The sequence below is a fragment of the Thalia democratica genome, chromosome 8 (genome assembly GCF_965202585.1).
Source record: "Thalia democratica chromosome 8, ktThaDemo2.hap1.1, whole genome shotgun sequence".
NCBI classification, from domain to species: Eukaryota; Metazoa; Chordata; class Thaliacea; order Salpida; family Salpidae; genus Thalia; species Thalia democratica.
Genome location: NC_139172.1, coordinates 4868085 through 4895156, shown reverse-complemented (window position 1 = coordinate 4895156; position 27072 = coordinate 4868085). Strand labels below are relative to the sequence as shown.

The following is a 27072-nucleotide window of genomic DNA, read 5'->3' as shown; positions in this document are numbered from 1 at the left end:
GTCGAGTTTTACATCTCATAATATTTATAGTTCTATTAAACTAACTTTTTTATTTAAAAACTTTTCTTTTTATTTAACCTGAATAAACCTGATCTAAGTAAACTATTTTTAACTTTAAATATTTGTTTAAAAAAAAAGAGATCATCTGTTAATAATAAAATCTAAACCTAAATATTTTATTGTATATGTTTAAAAATAAAATTACTATTTATCATAAAAACAATTTGTCTAATGTTAGTTTGACAACATTATTCTAAATCATATGTATTAATAAAGTTGTCTATTATCTTGCTACTATGCAGTAAAAAGCATTATTTTTGCCTAAAATAAAGTTTTTAAAGTTAATCTGGTTCGACTTATCTACTAATCGCTCACTTTACACCTGATATTTTAATTTTTTTTTAACTAAATCTTATACTCAAACATCGCCCTTATAATGACAACTTCTAACAGTTGATCGTTAAGATTTTTTTTTTCCACAAACTCCCTAAAGTTATAATAGATATTTTACACTCTTAATCCCCACGAAACCTCGTACGCTAAGGGTAGGCCTGTAAAGACATGCAGCCTGCAGCTTAATTTTTTTAATCTGCAAAACAAATAAATAAGATTTTTGAAGTACATATGTACTTTACAAATATGTTCTTAATTATCAATAAAAACGTAATGCTTATTTAATGATCATTTTATTTTTACACTGCATTAAAGAGTTTTTTTTTAAATTATTTTAACTAAACCCTGCGAAATACATATTCTTAATTAACCCAGCATTATATTCTGCCCGTTAGTTGTAAATTGTGTTTACAAATAATAAGTTGTGTTTTCAGCCTGTTTATTAGCCCACATTATCTTGTCACACGCCAACTATAATATATAAATCTTACTTCTATTCTTAGAGCTTTTTGAGACTCCGTAGATCTGTTCTTAAATTTATTTGAGAGCAGTGAAACGCCGTTAGTTGAAATAAAGTTTAAACACAAGAACATCTGTGGTAAATCTTACTTCTAAACTTATAAAAAAATTTGCGAGCTATAAATGTACACCGATTTTGAAACAGGAAACGTCGCGAGCTATAGAAGTACTTGTTTTAAACATGAAAATAAAAAATAATGTTCACATTTGTAAAAGTTCGTGTTTTAAATAAAAAGCTCATATTTTAAATACCAGTTATTTTTTATCGAGAAATCTTTATTAACTCTCGTTCATCTTTTTAGTGTTTAAGAGTTAAAAGTTAGTAAACTTGACTGACAGTTTTAGCTTATTTTCTTTTTTATCAGGTCAATCAATTTTAACAACTATCTATCTAAATATAAAAAAATATTAAAAAATTATAATAAAGATAAACACTTTTTTGTATATATGAAAATTAATAAAAACTATGGTATCTTCAATTTTTCGTAAAATGTACTTTAATTTTATTTCTTAAAACTGAAGGAGTATTTATGATAATTTAGTATAGTTTAATCCTATTTTTGATTGATTTTTATAAAAAAAACATTAAAACCTATAAGTATTAACAGAAAAATAATAAAGGTCATTAAAAAGAAATAACAGTAACAATACAAAAAATAGAAAGTTATTAATTCTTATTAGAGTAATTACAACTCATAATGTGACTTACTTTTAAGTCTTCATTCGTAGATATTATGTTTTTCGGACGTTTAAAACCACAAAATTTACCAACTGATGTATCTTTTTTGCTTAGAACATCAAACACCTAACAATTAAAATAGCATCTATATAGTAGTAAAAATGAAATTTTGTTAAAAACTATAACAAGGTATTTTTGAAGTCGATAGATAAATCAACTTTTTTGTAAACTTTAATATTTAACACGAACGGTTATTTTTTTTTTTTTTGATTTACCTTTTTATCATTTATAACTATAACAATACTAGAAAATATTTAACTTAAGTGGAACGTACAGCTATTAAACCTTTCACAAAAATAATTACTTAATAAGGATTAAAATCATCAATTTAAAAACAAAAAGTTAAATAACTTAAAAGTGTATACTTTTTATAAGATCTAAAACCTTTACTTTAATTATGATAGACAAAAATTTTAGATATGAGTTTTATCTGCACAAACCTCTATGTAGTCAAGACACTCATTTTTCTTTGAGGCAGGTTCCAAGGCATATTCACCTACGAACGACAACTTGACGTTTTTACCGTAGGGTGCTTTTATTTCCCAAGAGCACTTCAAAGTAGAATTGTACTCATTCGGATAATTGGCGCTCGTAAACTTTCCCGAGTCTTTCGTCAAAATCTTTGATCCTCCGCATCCTGAATAGGTTTAAAACTACTTCAATTACACTTAATTTACAACTATAACACATGTTTATGTTAACATTAAACTTGTAGAAACTCAGTAAATATGTTATAATTTTGTATTGTCTATTTAACTGTATTTACTCTTTGTATATTTAAAGTTAATTTTTTTCCCTTAAATACCTATTTATAAAGATTTTAAACAATAATTTTATATAGTTGTCAATTGTATTTAAAATAGGAATAAGAAAATTTCTAGTCGGTGGGCTTTTTTTATCATGAATTTTTTTTTGGTAATGACTTATTATAAAAAAGATTTATTTGGTCGCGTTAATTTTAAAACTGAATAATATAAGTTAAACCAAAACTCTAAAAAGTAATAAAAAATTTAAATGCATGTCGGAACGGGTCAATATTGACGAAGACAATTTTGCACGGAGGGTCAATTTCGCACGAGTGACAGTTTTGCACAGAGAGTCATTTTTGCACGAGAGTAAAAAAAAAACAGAAAAAAGAAGTTATAAAAAAATACAGAAAAAAAACTAAAAGATGAATTTAAAAAAAAGCAAGGAAATAAAAAGTTATCGACTAAGGGTAAGGGTTACGGGTAACAGTGATAGGAAAAAAAAATTAATAAAAAAATAAAAATACAAGTTATTAATAAAATTAAAAAAAAAATTCCACCCGTGCAAAAATGTCTTCATGCAAAATTGACCCTCCTTAGAAAAGTGTCTTCGTGCAATTTTACTTTCGTGCAACTTTGTGCCCTGGTGCAAAAGTGTCTTCGTGCAAATGTATCTTCGTGCAAGTTTTTCCCCTTGTGTAATTTTGTCCCCTCGTGCAATTTTGTAAGCTAGTGCAAATTTGACACCTACCCATGCATTTATACACAAATAAAATAATTACAAACCTGAAAAGGGCTTATCTCTACACCCAAGTAGTTCAAAACGTAAACCAATAGTAGTTGCTCTATTTGGCCAATTGCATGGTTGAATTTTTATCCCCTGTAAAACAAAGTGAAATTTTATTGCTATATAAGTACATATTTCGTCTTAATTAAACCTTATATCTAACTATTTACTAGAACTCTAGTTATTTAGTTGTTTAATGCTATTAACATAAAAGATTTTTTTAAATTTACTTTAATTTCAAGTTAACTTACAAAAAATATTTAAGCCTCAAAGAAATGAGTTTTATAGCTACTAAAACAAGGTAAACTAATTAAATTATAATATTCATAAATTAGTAAAAAACTGTTACTGCAACTTAGTTTAATAAAATACAAAGAAATGTTAAAAGAAGTTCTCGTACTTTTCTTTGTTAAACAAAAATATTATAACTCTCGTAACTATACAAAAGTATTAAAAATTTTGTCTAACTTGGTATTACTTATTTCAGTATTTACTTCAAAAATAAACTATTAATTAATAAATAAGTAATATGCAAAGAGTTTTCTTTATATTAATCAGCTGTTCGTAGTTTGTTTAAAAGTTTTAAAACCGAAAACCTACACAAAGTAAACATTGAATTATTTTTGTTTATACTCGGTATAACTTGTATTCGTGCATTTAGTTTGTTCAATTAATTCTTTTAGGAAGAATGTTTTTGAAAGGTTAAACAGTTTTTCTTAATTTTAAGTAATTTAAGTTTGTTGTTTTATAATTGTATGGCTTTTAAAATTCAAATCAAAAAAACTTACGACAGCTTCTATAGGCGTGTTGAACATAATGTCTTTTTGTTGATTAGGTCTTTTTAAATTAGTATTGAATATTTGTTGTTGTTTGCTGCAAATTGTTACTGTATTAGAAAAGCCAAATTTATTTCAAGCGCTTATTTAATTTTATTTTTGTTTGCTTGAAATTAGGAATTTTAATGCTAAAAAAGTTAGTAAAAGTGATAGAAAACTGTTTCAACTATTTATACTATTAATAAAAGAAGATGAATAAGCTTGGTAAAATCTAGTTGTAGGAATATAAAATATTTTTAACCTTTTAACTCAAAAAATAAATTTGCAGTAGTTTAATCTATTTTAGACATGACAATGAATTACAGGCAAGTTTACGGTCAAACAATTTTTTAGAAGTTTTTGGTGGAAAACACAATAGATATTAAAATACAATTAGAGTAGGTACAAAAATAGAATTGTAGTAAACAAAGTAGTAGAAGTAGCTATAACTTATATTTAAATTTTTTGCAGAAGAAGAATTTTTCCTATAAAGAACTTAAAACAATGGTATTTAAAAACGCTTGTACTAAGTAATTGTGACTTAAATTTTAAATTCTAATTTCGTTACAAATAATACCTTTCGTCCGTATAATGACTGATCCAAGCCCCGTATTCTGTTTTTTTATACATCAGTTTGAACTGTGTTATAAAATAACTGTTTGATCCCCTAACTCTCAAGCCTGTAACTTCATAAGATCTTCTAAACTTGACCTGTATGAGATTTTCAAGTATGCAAAATACTTTTTTTGAACTAACAAAGTTTAAAAAGTCTAGCTTGGGTAAGCAAAAGGAAATTAGTTTTATTAGTTCTTTAAAAACATCTGATGAATTTTAGCACAAAGAAGTATAACAAATCCGAAAAACTTTTATAATAGTTTCTTACAATAACAAAAGGCTGTCCAGCGGCAACAGTTTCCCACCCGTTGTTGCTATTTGGTCTCACCTCGTTCCTATGGTGATCTGATACCATTATCTCGTCTTCTTTTATGTCACCAGACTCCATCCCCAAGGGCGAGTTGCATACATCACTTCTCTTTGTCAGTCCTCTGTTAATTGTTTGTAGTCATTTTATAAAGTTTAAGTTGAACGAAAGGAATAAAAGGCTTGACAAACTTATCACTTTAAGCAGTGATAGTCAGATTTGCTTTAAGCGAGAGTTTTTATGAAAATATTTTTATTGGTAGAAAATATATACAAACTACTCAACAATATTTTGTTTTTTAAACATTATTAACCATTTTGTTAGTGATCTTGTTTATATTAAAAGGCTATTTAAAATGTTGATATCATTTTCAAGTACGTAACTTTTATTTCAATTTGGCTTGCTCTAATGACTTAAAAACTACTTTCTTGCTTAGTAGGCAAAGTAGTGTAAGAAGTAGAAAAAAATTTTAAGTCAAATAAATACTGTTAAAATAGTGAGTTAATTAATGTTTGCAACAAATTTTGCTTGATACAAAAAATCTGAACTGAATTTAAAAAACAAGTTTTAAACATAATGTTAAAAATGGTAGGACACAATTTAAGAATAAAGTTAATTTTCACAGTAAGTAAGTACTTAATTTTAAGAGCGATCTCAGAACACGTTGCAAAAATGCAAAATATTGTTTGTTGAACTAATTATGGTACTCAGTTTCAATTAAAATAAATTCCAGTTAAACCTGCTGAAAGCAAAACAACTTTGAGATAAAATTTCTTGCAGACTACCACAACAAAAACTATTAAAACAAAACACAAATTGAGTACAAATTAAAATTAGTTAAAGTTTTGCTCTAACAATTTTCAAACGTAGCTACATCCAAACGGTAACTTTATAATTTTTTTCTTTCAAACAAATTCTTAAATTTTTATTGCGTAAAGCCTTTTTTTTCAACGTAGAATTAAGTGGCATAAATAAATATAATTAAATTCATCTTTGAAGAATTTAAAGAGAAATACTGAACATAGTTTGTTTTTTTTTGTTTAGTTTATAAGTTTTATATGATTTTTTTTGAAACAAAGTACACACTGTTAATACTTCTTCATAAACCACACATTGAAAAAAAAGCTTTAGTTTTTGATTCACAACTGCAAAGTATTTGAGCTTAACTATAAATTTCGCAATTAATATTATATGCAATTTACTTTAAACTAAGCACTAACTTATGTATAATATAATTCATTATAAGCAACTAACATATATCCAACTGGACTGCCACTATTTTGAGTTACATTATTTGTAGAAACAATATTTATCAAGATATATGTTGTAAAACAAAAAGCATACATAACTGCTGGTTTTTTATTCTAAAAACTACTTATTCTGCAAAAACTTTTTTTTTAGAATTACAAACTATTGAGCAAGATTACGTTTTTATTGTTGATTACTTATAATAACATGTTATTGTAAATTTTAGTGAAAATACTGTACATTCTAGTTAAAGTTTATAAATAAGTATTATTTAAAAACGTAATTTTTTTTTTTCAGTTAAGCAATTACTAGTGTTTTAATGAAAAACTAAAATAGCTTTATGAAAACGAAATCTTATTAAACAGTGTTAACTTTTTTAAAGTTAGATAAAAACATTTGTAAGTAAATAACGGTACTAGATTTATATAGTACTTTTTTAAATACAAAAAATATACCGCCAATGAACTAAAATCAATATATGATTAATAGCGATTTGTAGTAAAAACTTTACTAAATTAAAAAAGTTACTTATCACCTTAATTGCTTTTTTTCACTTTAGTCTTATGTAAGTTAACTAAAACACAAAAAGTTTAACAAAGTCTTCAAATTCTATCAAATAAGATAAAAGCTTTTAGGCTTTCGGTATGAATTAAATAATTTACTACTAGAGATTAAACTTTGTAAAAAATGAAACATTAGCGAAAAAGCGGTAAACGAACTAAAACTAATCTTTTTTCAATAAGCAATACGGAAGTTATATTTGACAAATAATTTTTTTATACTCTATTTTAAGAGAGGTTTACCTTTCTGATAAAAATAAGACCATACTTACGAATGTTTACATAGTTTAAGTGTTATTAAATTCTTTACTATTTTAGTAAATTTGTGAGATTTAAATAAAAGACAACATTTAATATACATTTAAGCTGTTTTACAAAAAGTTTATGAATAAAAAACAACATACTCGTTTAACTATATGATCAGGTCTAAAATATTTCTTAAACTCTATTTTTTGAGAAGGAGCTTTATATATAATGTTAATAAAAGCATTATTTTTTTTATTATGTTAATTTTTGGAACTTGACAACTCCGTAGATTTGTGTTAACATGTTTAAAACAGAGAAACATATATTAGTAGAATAAAAAAACTGTGCAAATTATTGTTATTTTCCATATGTTATAAATACATATGTATATATTCATTTATTTACTATCATTAAGTTTATTATATCTTCATAAAACACAGGGGTCGGCAGCTTTTTGTAAGCTGCGGGCCAGTTTTTCTAGTAAAAAATGCTGGCGGACTGCACTGTTTATAAAAAGGTCTTCAAGGACCGCAGTGAATTTAAATTAGTTTTAGTAATAAATGTAAAAATACTGTTTTAAACCGAAATTATGATAAAAAAAAGCATAAAGTGAAGATTAATTATTGAATTAAGAGCTTAATTCTGAGTTTTTATTGAAAAACATTTAATTTTTATGGTTTGAAAAAAAACTTTTTATCTAAAAGTAACTCGTGGGAAGCAGATTTTATTTTTGATGGCCGTATTTTGCCCGCGGGCCGCACTTTGCGGACCCCTGATGTAACATAAGTTAGTAAAATAACATTATTAAGCTTTTTTAAAGTACTTACGTAGTAGTCTTAGTAGCTGAGCATTTTGTTTTATTACAACGACTAAACATTATGAGCATAAACTTGTCTAAAATCCAAAACATATACAAGACAATCCCAACAAAACAACGTTCCTTTAATTAAGCTTCTTGACATGACAGTTGTGGTATACTACCAAAATCCACCCGCGTTCAAAATCCAGCCGATTTTTTATATATTTTCTTTATTTATAATTTTATTTTACATATTTTTTGATTTTTTTAAATTTATCTCTTATTTATTTTCACTTTATTGTTACGCCTAACCCTTACCCTCGATCGGTAAGCGGTTCTCGAATTTGACTGGGTGTGTTTTGAACGCGAGTTGATTTTGAACGTGTCCGACAACTGTAACGTGGCCACGTTAATATGAAACGAAAATATAACACCACGCGTGGTGTACGATTTGATATTCGTAAACTTATTTCGCATTAGTACATAGTACATACATATAGAAAATTGTATTGCTATTTTAAGTTCTAAAGTTTTATTATTTTATAAGAAATGATGTAAACATTAATGATTTAAACACTATTTAAGATTTTTTTTATTGTCTATTGTTTCGATACTTTAAATGTGCAATGTTCATAGGTTTTAGTAACAAAAAAAAGTAACAATAAAATTTTTAAGATTTTTTTATATAACGTGTGTGCTTTGTATAATAGTTTCAATACCTTAAAATACTTAAATAAACAACACGTTTATAATTCAATCCTGGGTTTTTCAGATGTGGATTGTTGTATTCTTTGTTTTCATTATTTCTTCAAAAATCTACAGATTTTTTTAAGTATTTGTTTTGCATTTGATTGTATTCATAGTTTAATTTCATTGAGTATGTGTATTTATTACATCTTTGTAGTTTTAAATTCCGTTTACTGCATTAGTTTTACATGCGGCGAAACCGGTATTACCTTAAGTTATTAGTAAACACTTTGTATAAGTTCAATATATTACACGTGTTATAAAGATAATAATTTTGCTAATTTTTCAATAAATATTAGTACTTTTCTTAATTTTTACTAAATTTAAATAACTTGATATAGTTCAAATAAGTGTAGCAACAAAATTGCAAGGCAAAACTAAGTCTTTTATATGAATATGAAAACATTCCTCCAAAAATTGTAATTAATATATAGTACAATAAAAAAATGTACTATATAAACGCTTTTAATACTACAACAGTTCTATTTTTTCAAATATAGTTTTAAAAACTATTTTGTTAAGCTCTTTTATTTTATTTCTGTTTAAAAAACTTTTGTAACGCCACTTTAATAGTTAAGTTATCATAAAAACTGCTTTTTTTTGTACTATGATAAAAAACGATTATTTTACTAAATATTTGTTTCTACGAAACTAAATTTTGTATATAAATTATTTAGTTTAGACGAGTAAATACTATACTAGACCTTTTGAGGATGTTTTTTTTTTGTTTTTCCAGTATATCAACATATATATTTAAAGAAAACTTTTATAGCTAGTTTAACAACTAAATTGAAATATATATCAAAACTTCAAATTTGTTTGAGAGTAAACCATAATTTATTATAAACGAAATGATAAAATCCATAACGGCCAAATTAATGTAAAAACTAAAAAATTTACTTAAATTTAAACATACTATATCAAGCTACTAAATATAACTTTATAAGGGTAAATAAATTTTAAAATTCCAAGTTAAAAACTAAAAGTTAAAGGAATATATTTCGTCACGACGTTTTAACTTGCCCTACACATTATCTGTTATACTGTATCCATTGTGTATGACTCGATAACCGAAAGATTTTTTTGTACACTCTTTAGGCATTTTTTGTTGTCGCTAAATAAACAAAAAGTCCATCTGTAATAAAAAAAAATAAACATTACTTTTATAATAATTATATTGGTAAAAAGAACGAAAATTGTAAACTAGAGTATAGTTAAAATAACAGTATTAGTAACTTTTTTTTTTTGTAAAACTAACAAAGTGGTTCTATAAATAACTATAAAATACATCCCATATTTTTATCAAAGATAAATATGACTTTGAAGCTGACTTTAATTAAAAGTTAACAAAATTAGCCTTATTCTTGCTTTTGTTTGCTGTTTATTTAAAGCTAGAGTAAAACGTTATATGTTTCAAATTTAGTACGACAATTTTTTAGAGCTTTTAAGTCATATATCTTTGAATTCATTTTAAAATAACAATTTGGAACGTGGTCAGAATCTGCTATATAAGTATTTTTTAAGTTTATTGAACGATAAAAAAACGCTCAAAATAATTGGTCCTAAGACCTGGTGCACAAAGAACCTTTCGGTTATCGAGTCGCACACCACGGATACCTTTTAACGTCTTGTCCAGGACAGATACAAATACGTTCTATGACGAGTTAAATAAGCAATTTAGAAGTAAAACTAAAAAGTAGTTTTTTAATGCAATAAAACTTATATAATATATTATATATTATCTTATGCGATTTTTTTGAAATGTTTTCAGCTACTTTTGTTGTCGTAAATATAGTTACAAACTGTTCAAACTGTCTCAAAAATTTTATTAATTTTTTTCAATATAAAGTATACTTAATTTTTAATGTAAGCAATTTTAGTAATTTTTATTTATTTTTCTCTTCCGTTTTTTTTAACTTAAAATCAGAGGTTTGTCTCAAAGTTATAAGTAGATTATACAAATTACACAAAAATAAGTTTAATATGTTCTAAAAGTAAAGTAATTAACTTATAAAAAAAAAACTTAAAATTATTATAAATTTTGGTGAATTTTTATATTATATATAGTTACAAATAAATTTTCAAAGTTATTTTTCACAGCTAGTATCAGATAAGGGGAAAGTAAAAATTGAGGTTGAATTCATTTTATTTGCTTGCTATTCACTACTTGTAATTGAAAACATTGAAATAAAATTTCAATCCCAAATATACAAAAATATTAAACTAATAAATTTTGTGTTTCTCTGGTTTAAAATTTACTTAAGTGTTAAAAAAGTTATTATTTAGAATCCTCATTGTTGATATTGACCTTTCAATATACTTAGTACTAAATTTTTATAAATTTAATTAACAAAAAATTGAATAGTTACATATATATTCAGGAGTTAGTTTTTTATTCATTGTAAATTACTACAATGATTTCAGTTCTGACATTAACTTAAATTTAAAGGTACATGTTAGAAAGCAAGGCAGAAAAAAGGTATTTGAGCTTTTATTGGAAATAGTTTTTTTTTTGTTTTCAACAGTTTAAAGTGTGATTTTTTAAGGTTTTAATTTAAAGGTTTTCCTTTTACTAAAAACTGCATTCTTCTACGTCAGTTAAATAGATCTAAACATATAGTTTTATATTCAGTGTTAATATATTTGTAATACTGCCTACCATTTAAAAATTAGTTTTTCAATTCTACAATTTTACATTATTTATGTCAATAATATATATATATATATATATTATGTATTTAATAATTTTACACTTCTAAATTTATGTTCACTCAGGACAGTTTTTTACTCAAAGAATGGTAACCTGTTTTAATTAAAATTGCTGAGATTTTTATTTTTAAAGGATCTCAAATGTTTGTTTTATCAAAGTTTGAAAATGATTTTATTTTATTTTTAAGGTAGAAATGTTTACTCAATGGTAGAAATTTCATTCTAAAAAGTCTTGAATTTGATATAAAAAAAAGCCTTCAAAACCTGGAATTTTGAATATTTAAAGTATAAAACAACAAAGTTTAGAATGACAGGGTTGCCAAAAAACCTGGAATGTGACTTTATAGGTAAAATAAGTCTAGAAAAACCTGGAATCTGAGAAATTTTGAAAAAAAAACAGAAATTTTTAAACTAATTTGTATATTAAGTAATGAAAATTTAATCAAGTACAGAAACTACATCATAAAACCTTTTTTTGTTGCATTGAAAATTTTGTTAAAAAAGAATTTTAAACAGCTTTACTGTATCTATTCAAAGTAGTTATACTATTTAAGATGGTTTATCACCTTAGATGTAATTTTTAACTTTAAATGGACCAAAAAGCTTGTTTTTTCTTAGCCTGGAAGTAGTTCTTAAAACCTGGAGAACAATTAAAAAAAAACCTTTGTCAACTCTAAAATAAGTCAGAAATATACAACAAAAACTCTATAATTATCTCTAATAATATATAAAACACATGTAAAGTAACATTACAGATTCTCTTCAATTGTTTTATGCTTGTAAAACATTTTTTTACACTATCTTTATTTGTCTACTGAAAAGGGAAAACAAAGCTTTACTTTTTAGAACCTTGAATAAATTTTGATAAAAAAAATTTTATACCCTGTTAGTTTAAAGAAATTTATGTTTTCTAGCTGTTTTCCTCAGTCAAGTCAGCTACTAAAATGTGCAAGAAAACACTGTCAGTATTGTTTTCAATAATTGTAGAATTAAGTGCAATTAAAAGCATGTCTAATGTAATAGCTGTGCTGAAGTTACTAATGTAATATTTTGAGAAGACTTTGTCCTTCTTGATATATATTTAAAAAATGATTTTATTTACTTAGTATTTATCATGATGTTTTTAAAGCTCAATTATTTATTCGAATGTGTTTATTTTTTGAATAAAAACACCAAGTTTACAAACCTGCAAATGAATATTTTTTAATCAGTCTGTCATTAAATTAAAGATAAAGTAAATTTTAACTAAGTGTTAATGTATTATAAAACATAAGTTGTGGATTTAGTTATCAAAAACAACATAGTTTAACCCAGGTCTTAGCTATGCCCATAATGAACTCCTTGTAATTTAAGGTACCAAGTATAGTAAATTTGCTTAAAAGGCAAAAATATGAAATGATGTTAAGATGTCTAGTAGAAATGATTAACCTGAATGTTTTTTGTTCTATCCATGTTAAAAAATATGTTTTTAAATTAAAATTAAAAATGTTTAGGTTAGTATAATGCTTTAAATTTTTTCAACCTAGTTAGTTAATTATTTTTAAATAAAAAAAGCATGTATGGTATCAATACACACTGCTATATTTTTTATCTAGATTATGTTTATAGCTAAAAGGAATACTGCTAAGCAATGCTGTAGGCTTCTTGGTACTTCTTTACAGGCAGAAAGCTTTTTGTCAATTGATGAAGTGAAAAAATTTCCAATTTGTCACTTGAACCAGAAAAAGCACCTTGAAAAAGAAATAGAGTATACAAGACTAGTGGGAGTTACTACTATACTGGGCAAGACGAAATCTTTAGAAGACCAACTAGTACTAGCAAGATGGAAGAAAAAACAAATACTACTGATGGGTGAAGAACAGTTCAATAAAATGCAACAGGCTACATTAAATCAGGGCATAGAAGTCCATGCTGCAATAGGCAGTTACCTATCAGGTGAAGCTAAGTTGAGTGAAATCAAAGTGTCTAAAGAAGTACTTCCTCTGTGGAACAGTGTTCAGCACGTTCTGAGAGACATAACTGATGTGCACATGATTGAAGGGGAAATAACCCATCCTCAGCTAGGCTACCGCGGTTACATTGATTGCGTGGCAAAGTATAAAGGCGACCTTTGTGTGATAGATTGGAAGACGAGCAAGAAAAAGCGGAAAAGCCTTCTGCAGTGTTACGATGACCCGGTCCAAATAGCTGCTTACACGGGAGCTTACAACTACACGTACAAACAAATTAAAAAAGGCTTGGTAGTCAAACTGTACTACAATGGAGAAAATGCCGACGTATTCCAAATGAACTCATTCAACATTGAATATAACTGGTATAGGTGGTTGGAACGCTTGGCCAAATTTTATTATAAGTAACTTTTTACATGTGTTTGATTTTATATTTACCTCTTTTTAAGTTTTGCTTTACGAACTAAAAATGTAAAAGTTAAGAGTATAATGTTTTTAAGATTTTTTAAAACTTGTTTTAGCTAATATTTTAGTGAATTGTTTTTTATTTAGTACATGATAATATAATATCTGACTTTTCTCTGTTTATTTAAATTAAGTCTTTAATAAATACATATATAAATACTAGAGAAAAATCATGAACTGATGATTTATTTTTTTATGTGACAAAATTTATTTTTTAGATGTTTTCTGAAAATATAGATATTTTAAAGCATATTGAAGAAGATAAATTAACAAAAGTATTTGATGCATGTGTAAATGTGATAAAATCACTTCCAAAAAATGGTATATTTTTTATGTTTGATATACTTTAGCTTAATTTTATTTATAGTATCAGAAAAAAAGAATTAAATATTTATATTTTTCTCTCTTTAACTTAACACAATTTCAAATTAGTATAACAACTAAACATACCTAACTAAGTATACTAAAATCTACTTATTTCATATTTTAATTTAAAGTTGATTAAATTTTTTGTGTTTTGTTGCTTGAAATAATTCCAATTTGATTACTAGAGGTACATGTGTAAAAAAACTTAGAATTTACAAGAAAATACTGTAATTATTTTGCTAATTAAAACTAAAACATCAAACAATTTTGTACTTTTACTTATTTCAGGAGATTACAAGCCAAGCAATGAGGTATTGCTGACTTATTATGCCAACTTCAAGCAGGCAACTGTTGGTAAATGCAACATATCAAAACCGTGGGCTGTAGATGTTGTGAATAGGGCAAAATGGGATGCTTGGAACAGTATTGCTCACTTGAGCAAGCAAGAAGCTATGACCTGTTATGCATCAGATGTGATTAAAGTTTGTTCAAAACATATTTTATTTTCAGCAGTACTTTTTTTCAATTTTATTTGAAAACTATTTTATATACTTAACCAAATTTAATTTTCCATTGTAATGATGACCATGCAAAGGAACATTAAAAATAAACTTATTTATTAAAAAAAAATTGAATGCTTAATTGTTATACATAAATACAAGACAATAAGGTTTTTTTGCTCTTGTGTTGAAGATGTTGTAAACATTTAATTTAGATTACACTTAGTGATTAGTTTTTCTAAATGCATTCCAAATTTATTTACTTAGTACATCTATTGCATTTTAAGGTTTTTGATAAGCTGCCAAGTACAAAAGAAAAAGATGATCTTAAAAGTTTACTTGACCCTTTACAGAAAAGTCAGGATCAAAACCATGGAGATCACTCTGTTGGTATGTTTTATTACAAAATAATAGTTTTAAACTTCTTTACTTTTACCTTTACAAGTTGAATTACATATTTTTCAAAGTTTTTTATAATAAACTTATATAAATTTGATTTTAATTTTTGAATTTTTTATGTGTAAAAGCTATTAAAGTTTATAAATACAAATTTTATAGTTTTGATATAGACATTGGTTTTAATAATTATAAATTTCAACTTAACATTAGCTGTAATAATGTTTTTTAAGATTAACCACTCAGTCTAATACAAAGATAACACTTAGTTGTTATATGTGACTTATTAGTTTAACAACTTCTTACTTTTAATTGTTGAATCTTGACATTAATTTTGTACTTTCAAATAAATTAAGTTTTAAATAATATACCTCTCAAGATAACTACTGAAGTTATTTCATAAACAAATGTAGGCAATTCTAAATATTTGGTCTGAATTTAAATTTTTATGTTGTGTTCAGATATTTTTATTAAATCTACTTTACAAGATTTTGAATAGTATCAACGTAGTTTTAATTATTGAAACAGTTAAATACAATTAAAAAAAAATTATTTATAAAGCAGTCAGTGATACTAAATTCAAGGATTTTGCTTTTAAGATAATTTTTTTTTTGTAGAAGAAGTAACGAATGTAAAAGCAAACAACGACTCAAACGTGAATGTAGTTGGTGATGAAACTGAAAACAAACCAGCTGCATTGGAAGCTACCAGCGAGATACCAAACTGTCAGTCTGAATCTGATGATGAGTTTCTCGAACCTAATCAGTTTCTACCTGGTGAAGGTTTAACTCGTTGATTTGTAATTCATTTATATTTAAAAGTTATTGAGAAATAATTCTAGTGAAAAAAAAGAAGTTTGAAACAGTTAGAGCGTAAATGTAATTTGAATTAAAAAAACTATACAACATTAATTAATCAAAATTTTATTTGCAAAACTCAGTTTCACCCTTTAAGGGATCTTCAGTTACAATTCAAATCTGAAAAATGAGTTTTGCAAATAAAATTTTGATTAATTAATGTTGTATATTTGTCTCCTTGTTTTCAAATAAGTTGAGAACTATTTTTGTTCAATTTAGAATCTCAAATTTAAATTTAAAAGAACCATTTAAACTACATTATATGATTTAGTTGTGTCTTATAATTATGTCTTTTATTTGATTATGTTGTGTCTTTTAGTTTTTGATTGTATACAGGGTTACCAAAAATCTAGAGTCCTAAAATATCTGTAGTTTTGTAAATTAAAAAAAAAACTGGAATTTTAAACAAGTTTTTACATGTAGATAAGGTACAAAAAATCTGTCTTATACAACAGTTTTTTTATGTCATTTAGATTTTTTTTATTATAAATATCATTTGAAGTAGATTTACAGTTTTTAGTAAAGACAACTTTGGTTAAAGTTTTTTTTTGGTATTTCACAACTGACTCTTATTTTTAATAAAGTTATATTTATGATTAACTTAGTGAAGGGTCTAAGCCATAAAGTCGTATGAAAGACATATTTTTTAATATTTCAAAAAATGTTAGTCTAAAGCTAATTGTTTTTTAAAATTTACATTACTATTTTTAATATTGAAAATAACAAAAAACAGACCATAAATCTAAAAATTTACTATATCAAAATTTACTCATCAAAAGAGTTAGTTTACATTTTTACATTCTAGATTGTCAACTACAAGGTAAAGAATTGTCTGAAGATATTTCTAATAAGTCAAACGAAAACTCATCTCCAAAAATACCTGAGACAGAAGAATCTGTCAAAAATGAAGTTCAATACATTTCAGAATCTAAGTTTTTGCAGGTTTTTAAAGCATTTTCTTTGAAATTTATATTTCTTACTTTACTGTTTTATTAAAAATTACTGTTATATCTTGTACTAATTTTATATAATTTAACTCTAGATACTGACTTGATAATTAATTAAGGTATTATATTTTCACGAAGATAAATAATAATAATAATAAGGCCCGCTATCAGCCTCAGCCAAGATCGGCTATGCGTGTTGTGCACAGAGAAGAAAAAAAAATAAAAAAAAAAAATTACATGTTTAAAAAAAACAATTAAATTCATTCTGCTTCTTATTTCTTCATCTTCTTCTTCGTTTTTCTAAAATATTCCTTTTCTCTTTCTTGCAGTCTTTTGTGTATAGTTGATCTCCATTTGGCACGGTCATTTGCAAGCAACTCCCAATCATCAGTTCCAATGTTCAAGCTTTTTAGGTCGCGCTTGCATACATCCTTAAAACGTAATTTTGGGCGTCCTCGGTTTCGTTTGCCAACGACCAACTCGCCATACAATAGAAACTTTGGGATCCGCTCAGTATTCATTCTCAGGATATGACCGAGCCAGCGAAGCCTGCGCTGACTGAGGGTAAAGTACATAGTGGTAAGACCAGTACGTCTCAATACTTCCTCATTGGTGATCTTTTGCTGCCATGTAATTCCAAGGATGCTACGAAGGCATCGTAGGTGGAAGGTATTGATTTTCTTCTCCTGTACGCTAGGTAACGTCCATGTCTTGCTACCGTAAAGCAGAGTACTGCAGACACAGGAACGGTAAACGTTAGCCTTTGTTCGATTGCTTAGCTTTTGGTTATCCCAAAATCTTGCAGTCAAGCGAGCGAAAGTGCCTGATGCTTTGCCAATGCGAGTATTTATTCCTTTGTCCAATGATGCGTTTGATGCAACATTTGAGCCAAGGTATACAAAGTTATCTACATTCTTGATATCCTTACAACTGATCTTGATTGATGGTAAAATATTTGTTCCTTGACTTAGAATTTTAGTCTTCTTAAGGCTTATAGTAAGGCCGAAATCCGAGCATGCCGAAGAAAACTGATTCAGCAGTGTCTGCAGGTCTTGGGCAGAGTGAGCCACGAGTGTAGCATCGTCAGCAAATAAAAGATCACGTATGGTGACTTTCTTCAGATTTTGCTTAGCTCTTAGATTTGAAGGGTTGAAAAGGTGTCCGTCAGTTCTTGTATGAAGCTTGATTCCAGTAGTTAATGAATTAAAAGCATGCTTTAATAGCATCGAAAAGAAGATTCCAAACAAAGTTGGAGCAAGTACGCAGCCTTGCTTTACCCCACTTTTTATTTCAAATGAATCAGATACACTACCATCATATTGAATGGTTGCCCTTGTGTTTGTACGAAAAGACTTCACAATATTGAATAATTTTGGAGGACATCCAATTTTCAGCAGTATAGCATATAGTCCTTCTCTACTTACCAAGTCAAAGGCTTTAGTGAGGTCAATGAAAGCGATGTACAAAGGCATGTTCTGCTCATTACATTTCTCTTGTAACTGACGTACAGAAAAAATCATGTCGGTGGTAGATCTTTTAGACCTAAATCCACATTGAGACTCAGGATATACTCTTTCAGCCAGCTTCTGAATACGAGGAAGAACCACTCTTGCAAAAACTTTACCAGCAATCGCAAGAAGATAAATTCCCCTGTAACTATTGCAGTCCGATCTGGAACCCTTGTTTTTATATAAGACTATGATCTTAGCATCACGCATGTCTTGTGGCACTATACCTTCTCTCCAACATTTGGCTAAAATATCATGTAAATGAGGTAACAAGCATGACTTACTTATGCCATCATACCAATGGCTTTACTGAGTGGCTTTACCATGGTGGCCATCATATCAATGGCTTTACTGAGTTCTTCAGTAGTTGGTACGCTATCCAGGTCATCCATCATTGGTAGACTATCCATTCTGTTAAGGGCATCATTAGTAACAATATTCTGTGTAGAATACAGAAGGGAAAAGTGTTGAACCCATCTACTCAACTGTTCATTCCTACTGTGTAAGATTTCACCAGTCTCAGATAACAAAGGTGATATTGACCTCTTTGTTGGTCCAACTGCTTTTCTTATTTCTTCGTAGACTGATTTGGTATCTCCTCTGTCAGCAGCAGCCTGAATACGGGCACTAGCCTTTAACCAAAACTCAGTAGCACATTTTCTAGCTGCCCTCTGAAAAATTTTTCTGGCTTCACGAAGATAAATATTATACTGTAAATATAGCCTAATGTGTTTATGTTTTATTACAAAATTTACAACAACTAAATGTGAAATAAATCAATAAGCTGCTTATTGAAATATTATAAAACTCTAATTATGCATTTAGATATGGTATAAAATTTAAAACATTTTTATACAGCTACTCTCAAAATTTTTTTTGTCCTAATTATAATCGATAATAATAAAGAATAATTTAAATTGTTTTGAACTTAAAAGAGTTTAGTAGCAAAGTTAACAAAAACAGTAATATTTTTTTCCTTAATTGTTTTATTTGTATAGAATATCTAAAGTAGTTACAATTATTTTTTAAATGACTATAACTTTAATTAAATTATAACTTTGAATTTAGTATGTTATTGTTAGCTCTTTCCACTTCCTAGTTCACAAAACCTGTAATCTTGGAAAAACCAGGAGTTTCGAAAAAAAAAATCACTAAAATGCCTGGAATTTTAATAAAACAAAGAACCTGGAATCCTTAAAAAACCTGAAATTAAACAATTTAGGCTAAAAAACCCAGAATTTGAGAATTAAAAAAAAAAGACCTGTTATTTAAAAAAAATATTAGTAAAGTAGTAAAACTTCAATTTGACATAAAAATCTATCAAATAGATAAAAAATGTCATCAATAATTTTTTTAACATTTAAAGTAGCTTTACAGTATCTTTTCAATGTTGTTATACTATTTAACAGAGTTTTTTACTATAAACGTAATTTAAAAATATAAATGGACCCAAAAATTTTTTTAAACATGGAGAAAATTTTAAAAACCTGGAGAAAATTTGCTAAAAACTATTGGCAGCCCTGTTTTAAACAATTTTTACATGCTAAATAGTAAAACATTTAAGATGAAAAATCATTCATATAGATAAAAAATTGTCATCTTTAGTATTTTTTTAAAGCACATTTAAAGTAACTTTGCAGTATTTTTCAATGTTGTAATACTACTTAAAATAGTTTTTAAAACCTTAAACTTAACCTTAAACAAAAAATAGACCCAAAAAAGTGTACTTTCAAAAACATGGAAGATATTTAAAAAAAAACCCTGCTAGTTGTATTGAAACATTAAAAAAATAGTTTTACTTGAATACGTACTTAAGTTTAAATGAAAACAAATTTCACAGTGCTCTTTTTTATTTAATTAAGGGTTAAGTATCTCTTAGATTTTCACAGCTCCGTTGTTAACACACAGAAACATATGTTAGTTTAATAAAAAAAGAGTACTGTAAAAATTTGTTTTTATTATATATTCCAGTGAGCTTGCTTAAATTAATACTATAAATTGTATATTGATAAACAATAAGCTTCACAATTTGATTATTTTAGTTACAAAACGATGTGCTATCGAAGCTCGACAATTTAAAATCAACAAATGAAAATATATCTTTGGAATTGTCGGATCTAAAACTTCAACTTAATGTGAGTAATAAATGTTTCAAAGTACTTTTGTACTTGTTATTTGTTTTTTTGTGCATTTATTTAAAAAGGTACTCATCTATATCGTATTATATATCTAACCCTAAAGATTTTGAAAAATTTAAGTTTACACTTAAAGTTAAGTAGTTTTAAAATTCAGATAACAAATACTTTGCGATTAGAAAGAAAATCTGCAGTTGTAGCTTATGAAATTTATATATAATTTGACAGGAACTGAAAAACTTAATAGAATCAAGAAGGCAAAAGAAAGAAAATAGAATAAATAAAAGAAAATTTAATAGTCTAGGAAACCTCATGTTTCCAAAATTTAATTGGACGAACTTTTTCTTTTATGTTTTATGGCCATTAGTTGTCAGTTACTCAATAAATAGAATAACAAAAAAGTTTTAGTTCAAAACTCATTAAAGCTTTCGATTGAGAAATAACTTGACACTTTTAACTACTGTATTTTTAAATAGGGTTTTTGTGCAATCGCTTTTGATATAGTTAATTCAGTTTGTTTTAATATTCAGAATTTATCTCCTTATTGAGACTTTTAGCATATTTACTTTTTTCGTTAAAAGGCTTCAGGCAAAGCAAGTTGTTAAACAAAAGTGGAGTACTTCTGTATTTAATCTGAAATATATTCAAGAATTGTTTTTCGTTTTTTCTGCGTTAAATGGCTACTTTATATTTTACAATACTTATAGTACTTTATATAGCAATCAATATTAATGTATTTCAAAATGTTATACTTTTAGGAGTGCCAACTTTTAAATTCAATTAAATGCAGTATCTTTTACATTATTACAATGTTTATTGATTTTTATATATAACTGCTGCTACAAAACATAAACATTTCTAAAATGATAGAAGAATATCATTTTCATTAATTTTCTAACTTAAATAAAAATTGTATGTTTTACTTGCACGTTTGTGCAAACTAATTTACATCTAATTGACTGTAAGTATGTATAGTTATTGGAGTGAGCGAATAGTTCTACTATATTTAATAGATATTTTAAATTTAACTTCATACACTTTGCAATCTAGCAGAATATTTAATAAAATAATGACATCTAACGAAGAATTAGAAGTGAACACAGCATCATCTATGGACTACAGTTCATCTCAGGTTTGTGTTTTATTAATAAAAAAATTAATACCTTTTAACATGTGTGTTTGATTTTTACATCAAACACAGTTTAGCTTTATTATTAAAATGTACACTGATTGAAGTCTTTAAAATTTTTTATAAACTTTGAATTAAGTTTTATTATTTTTTGTGCAATCTAAACAAAGCATAACAAAATTTAATATGTAGTGTTGTATACAATTTATTGGTTTTTAAATATTGGAGTGTTTTTTTGTATGTAATAAAAACATTTATTTTTTTAATTAAAATGTACATTTTTAATTTTTATTTTTATCAGTCAACTCAAACAAGCGATGCTGAAAGCTCAGATTTTGATGAAGCCGAGCACAATAAAAATTGTTCGCATTCAAAAAAAGAAATGTACATGGCAGAACACCTATTCTCCTCCGTATCTGAAAAGTTTGATGATTTTTAAACATTAATTTTAATTACACTAACCTGTCACTAAACTGTTGGAATATACTGTACAACAATATAAGTTTAAACTTGAGCATTTAAAATAATTTTAGTTGACCAATTATTATAATTAAATTTGTAGCTTATTGTGCCTTAAACTACAGTTAATATGAATTTACAACCAAATTGAGTAGTTATGATAACTGAAAAAATGTATTATAAGTTATAACTAAATATACTTTGAAGGTTCTTGAATAAATTTAAATAGTAAAATCCTACATACGGTATCAACAAAAATAGTTTTTGATTCTAAATTTGAACATGTTAACTTTTTTATACAAACATTAGTTGAGATACAACCTACGGAATAAGCAAACAAAGTTTTAAAGTTAAACCTAAAACTATTTTTTTAAGTACAAAGGTATGCTGCTAGCGAAGTAAAGTGAATACTGTATAAGCATAAGTTTGAAAGTTTATTAACAAATTAGTTTTTTTTTATGTTTTATGTTTACATCAATGATACTTTTTCTCTTACAATGTTTGTATTTTAAATATTTTTTTGTTAGATTCCATATAATTATGTAGACATATAACGAAATAGTACAAGATCTAAACAAATACACTATATATATACAGTTTTATATAAAACAATCATTTTATCTTCAAAAAATGAAGTTATACATAAATTAAAGTTACTATATTACACATACAATTGCCAGGTTTGCCACCTAAGTTGGGATAAATAGTTGAAAAATTTGAAAACTCTAGGCTAGTTCTGATATTTATAATGATGACTCAAACTCAAGCTTGCAAAATCTTAATAAAACTAAGTACATACATATGAGTAAATTTAAAAACCTTAAAATTTTTGAAAAAAATTGGCCATGAATATTTTTTTTCATAAGTTTGTAAAAGAGAATTTACATCACTATTTAATCAATTACGTAACTATTTTATTAATTAAAAAGTAATTTTTACTTTAAACTTTAAATTTAAACCAAAGTTAATAATATTACAACCCCTGTTTCGTCGTGACTGATAAGTTTTATAAAGTTTTTTATTGTATTGTTGAAAATTTATTTTAATTTTATTGACTTGATATTTCTTTTAATATTAGTATATCACTTAATTAAAATTTAAAAACTAGATTGTATCAAGAAAAGAGAACGAGTTTGATAAAACAATTAGAAAATGTAAAGAATGAAACAGATAAACAATTTTTAAGTGGAGCAGATGATATGACAACTAAACACAAGAAAAAATTGACGGTTGTCTTTTTAATTTTCTCACAAAAAATAAGATTGTCATGTATATGTAAGATATTTACAAAAAAAGTATTTATAAATAAATTTTATAAAAGATACCTTAGAAGCGTCTTGTTTAGTTGTTATTATTCATCGGTTAAAGTATGAGTATTAAACCCAGTTTGGAAAACTTTTTCGTTCATAATAAAGTTTAAGTTTTCGTAAAAAACACCTAAAGTGACTTAAAATTTTTTATTTATAATGAATTTTCAAAGTAAAACTATCTTAAAACTAATTTGTTCAGGTTTTGCACAAACGAGATCTGTACCACAAGGAAATGTTGAAAAGATTGTTGGAAGCAGACAAATTAGCATGTGTACAAATGTTACAAGTTTGTTGTTAAATAATTATTTATGCTGTTATTATAATTTATTTGTAGCTCTATAGTTTTTTTTTATCAAATACTGTATAGTAAACTTGACTCTTATGATTTAAAAGGGTTTTAGTCATAAACACTTCTTTTGTCGAACTTTAACTGTTTCACTTTATTTTAAAGCAAAAGAATAAACCAATAAAAAATACAAATAAAAATACTACATATCTTAGCATTTCGTACAATATTTTTAACTTTTAATTGTATAATTTTAGTTTTATATGTTTTATTTTAAGAACGACAAGCAAAACCTACTGGAGCAATTTCAAAACGCTTTTGATACAAAAGTAAGAGGCTTGCAGGAAGACAGGGACGAAATTGATATCAATGAAAAATATTCACAATATTGTGAGTTATATGTTGTATTCAAATTGATTGATAAATTGTAGTTAAGTATAAGTATAACAAAAACTAAAAAAGTATCAAAATTTTACCAAAAATAGCAGCTTTATGAGAATTGCTTACTAAATCTATAAATTAATAGTTCTATAAAAATAAATAGTGCTAAAGTTTTTAGCTTTATTCGAGTCGTTTCATTAAACTTTACAAAAGTAATTTTAAAACAACACTTATTATGAATACAACGCAAGTTATAAATTCACCACCAACTACATTCAAGTAGTGACTCAAGAGATGGTGGGTAGGAAGAAATCCGGCAACAAACCGCTGCAGCAGTCCACCAACAGCAGGAAGAAGAAAAAAGTGCAGGTGGTGCAGGGGGCGTGCGTGGTGTACAGGTTGAAGGAGGAGGAAATCCTGCAGGACTTGATCGCCATCAGGAAGGCCGTGGCAGCAAAGAAGAGACAGAACGCTTGTGAGTGTTTTAATAGTGATTATATAGAATACGGTAACGGGTCAGTTCACAATTGTTAATCAAAAACAGTGAAAAATTTGAAATAATCGTAATAAAGTTAATAAGGATACATTAAAATATATTCTATAAAATTTAAACAAATACAGCTGGATTCCAGAGAAGAACAACGCACACTCATTCGTGCAAAATTGAAGACGGCAGACTGCATTATGGCGGGAAAATATACGTCAGTGGAAACAACATAACTTTCAGAAAGAGCAGAAATCACCTTTCAAACAGGTAGTTATTAATAATTTTAATTCTTAGTAAAAGAACTTAAAACAAGTTGTGTGCAACAAACTAAAGTCACAGATGATTGTAATGGAGTGCACAGTGATTCTCAATGCTTAAAATTTTCTTATGTGCTTATTCCTCATGTTATTTTAAAGCAAGCAATATGTTTTTAATTTCGATCTTGAATATTATTTTATTTAAAAAAGTATAAAGCTTTAGTACAAATGAAAAATAAAATGTTTGTTTAACATAATTGTTAAACAATATTCTTATATCATATATTTGTTTTTGAACGTTCAGTTTTAAAATTTTTTGTTAAAATTAAAATTTTAAGTGAAACTTGTCCTCTTCAAGTTAGTGAGCCTCATGAGTGTATTAGTACTACTGGCAATGACTGAATGTTTATTTCTAATGGTTTGTATTGTAGCCCATGTATTTACTAATTAATGTTAAATGGTGAGTAAAACTATTAAACTGATTTGTAAAAGGTAAATTTCCTTAATGCCACAAATAATAAATGTATTCACAAAAGTTAATTTAAAAACAGAATCAAATGAGTGATCTGTTTCAATTTTTACGATTAACAAAAGTGTTGGTTTTTATGTAAACTGCATAAATTTTCTTGACAATTTTTTTCTTAAATCTACATTCAACAGAGGGGTGATAGCCCGCATAACGGACAGAAGCATCAATGTGAAACAGAGCGATGGTAAGCGAGTGAGATTGTTCGCTCACCAACTACAGAGGGGAAGACTCATAATCAACCACTGTAACTTGAACCTTTCTTGAAATGTTTGAATTTTGATGTGTTTTTTTTGCCTTTATTTAGATTTTGTTGTAAATTTTTAGATTAGTAAAAAAAACTAAGAATTATAAAGATGAAAATTTTCTTAAGTCTGCTTAAAAGTTTTAATTATATAAGTTTTTTCGATAACTTGATATATGCTGTCTTTTACATAGTTTCCACTCGTTCAAGCTAGTTCAGAATTGTTTGAAAAACTTAGCTTATTTCAAATACCCAGGATAGTTTCATTGCTTTGAAAAGTGAAAATAGTTTGGTATTCGAGTTTGAAATTTTTGATTAATTAAACATTTTTTTCTGCCTATCTCTAAACACACAGCTAAATAAGAGTATAAATTTTTGTAGTATATCGACTACTTAAATTTACTTAAAATGTAATATTATTATGCAAGTTGTATATACTTTTTACGATACCAATAAAAGTCTAAAAATATGTTTATAGTCTCTTAAAAGTACAATTATTTCACCTTTGATTGTTTATAGTATTTTCTCGTCAGCTATTATTGCGGAAATTATGAAGCTTTGCAAAACAGACTCAATTTATTGTTTTGGATAAAATTTATAATATAGTTTTTTTGTTTTGTTATGCTCCAATGCATAATTTTATTTTCGAAGTTAAAATTTTTGTTCAAGCTACACCATTATAGTTTTTGATTTGATTAGATTTTTAAGTTTGCTTCTGGCATTTTATAAATAAACGGATACGAAAATATTACTAAGACGTTGCTTAAGTTTTGTTATAGATATCTCATTTATTGAAATATACCTTTAGTAATTATCAATCAGCTTATTGCTAATTAACTTAGTATATAAAAACTGTAAGGTATACATTTTTTTATAAAACAAATCAATAGTATGCATATTTCAGCTATTTTACAGCTTATTTAATTTTAAGCTATTCTCAGAGTCTGGTACAATCGATCTTTTTAAGCTTCTAAATTAAGTGAACTTGCCAAAACTTTTGATAGTGTAAAAATACTTAATGCTCGTCAAAATAATTAAACGACTTTATTAGATGTAATAAACCGCTATTGTATTAAAAATACTTAAATTATTTAAAATACCCCGCTAGTTTCCCATACCTAAGTACGTAAAACAAAGTTTGGTAAAGTAAATGATATTTCTAGTTTGGATTTTCTAATTTTATCTCTTCTTATAACTTGATTAAAAAATCACTGAGGTAAACCAATTAAAAAATATATAAAGAATGTTGAGTTACAGTATTCCATTTTTTTTTGGTATGCTATGTTTTTAAAGCCTTTAGTTTACAAACTTAAAAATTGAAAAGTATTACAGTTTAATTTTTTTTTTACTGTTTATCACTAATAATTATGTATGCTATATTACTTAACTAAAGAATCCTACTTAAAGTGGTTATAAAAACTACTACTTTAGATAAATATTATCAATTAATTAAAAATATTTGTACGGAGTAAACAATCTTTTATTAAACTGTTGGAAAATAAATAAAGTATTTTTTGGTAAAAATTTATTTTTAAAGACTTTTTTTTAGATGGTTGACTTTCTATGCAAAAGCTCTTTAACTTGCTTTGCGCAAGCTGGCATATTTTCTGCTGTAGATGGAATTTTAAAATTTCATTTGA

General features: G+C 26.3%; 3 protein-coding genes across 4 annotated transcripts; all 3 read left to right on the top strand.

Moving 5' to 3' along the window:
- Positions 1–12828: 12828 nt before the first annotated feature.
- LOC145842318 (mitochondrial genome maintenance exonuclease 1-like) lies at positions 12829–13741 on the top strand. Its single transcript, XM_082949743.1, has one exon. It carries the CDS (start codon positions 12829–12831, stop codon positions 13585–13587), a length of 759 nt encoding a protein of 252 aa, XP_082805869.1. The 3' UTR covers positions 13588–13741.
- Positions 13742–13862: 121 nt separating this feature from the next.
- LOC145842823 (uncharacterized) lies at positions 13863–20761 on the top strand. Its single transcript, XM_082950303.1, has 7 exons — positions 13863–13965; positions 14299–14492; positions 14798–14900; positions 15524–15688; positions 16569–16705; positions 20261–20353; positions 20582–20761. Exons 1-7 carry the CDS (start codon positions 13863–13865, stop codon positions 20759–20761), a joined length of 975 nt encoding a protein of 324 aa, XP_082806429.1.
- A 596-nt stretch (positions 20762–21357) lies between these two features.
- Positions 21358–26228, top strand: LOC145842513 (breast cancer metastasis-suppressor 1-like protein). Of its 2 annotated transcripts, none has more exons than XM_082949971.1 (8): positions 21358–21485; positions 21784–21905; positions 23050–23170; positions 23451–23537; positions 23816–23927; positions 24202–24393; positions 24540–24672; positions 25323–26228. In XM_082949971.1, exons 1-8 carry the CDS (start codon positions 21423–21425, stop codon positions 25453–25455), a joined length of 963 nt encoding a protein of 320 aa, XP_082806097.1. In that variant the 5' UTR covers positions 21358–21422; the 3' UTR covers positions 25456–26228. The 2 variants fall into 2 exon arrangements, with proteins under 2 accessions (XP_082806097.1, XP_082806096.1); XM_082949970.1 differs by having other exon boundaries at positions 24199–24393.
- The last annotated feature ends 844 nt before the right edge of the window (positions 26229–27072 follow it).

Excerpts from the sequence above, each read along its gene's own strand:
- LOC145842318 (XM_082949743.1), top strand. The coding sequence starts at position 12,829 with ATGTTTATAGCTAAAAGGAATACTGCTAAGCAATGCTGTAGGCTTCTT.
- LOC145842513 (XM_082949970.1), top strand. The coding sequence starts at position 21,423 with ATGACATCTAACGAAGAATTAGAAGTGAACACAGCATCATCTATGGAC. Across the intron at positions 21,486-21,783 it reads TGGACTACAGTTCATCTCAG|TCAACTCAAACAAGCGATGC; the intron begins GTTTGTGTTTTA and ends TATTTTTATCAG. Across the intron at positions 24,394-24,539 it reads AAAGAAGAGACAGAACGCTT|CTGGATTCCAGAGAAGAACA; the intron begins GTGAGTGTTTTA and ends AAACAAATACAG.
- LOC145842823 (XM_082950303.1), top strand. The coding sequence starts at position 13,863 with ATGTTTTCTGAAAATATAGATATTTTAAAGCATATTGAAGAAGATAAA. Across the intron at positions 14,901-15,523 it reads CCATGGAGATCACTCTGTTG|AAGAAGTAACGAATGTAAAA; the intron begins GTATGTTTTATT and ends TTTTTTTTGTAG. Across the intron at positions 15,689-16,568 it reads TCAGTTTCTACCTGGTGAAG|ATTGTCAACTACAAGGTAAA; the intron begins GTTTAACTCGTT and ends TTTACATTCTAG.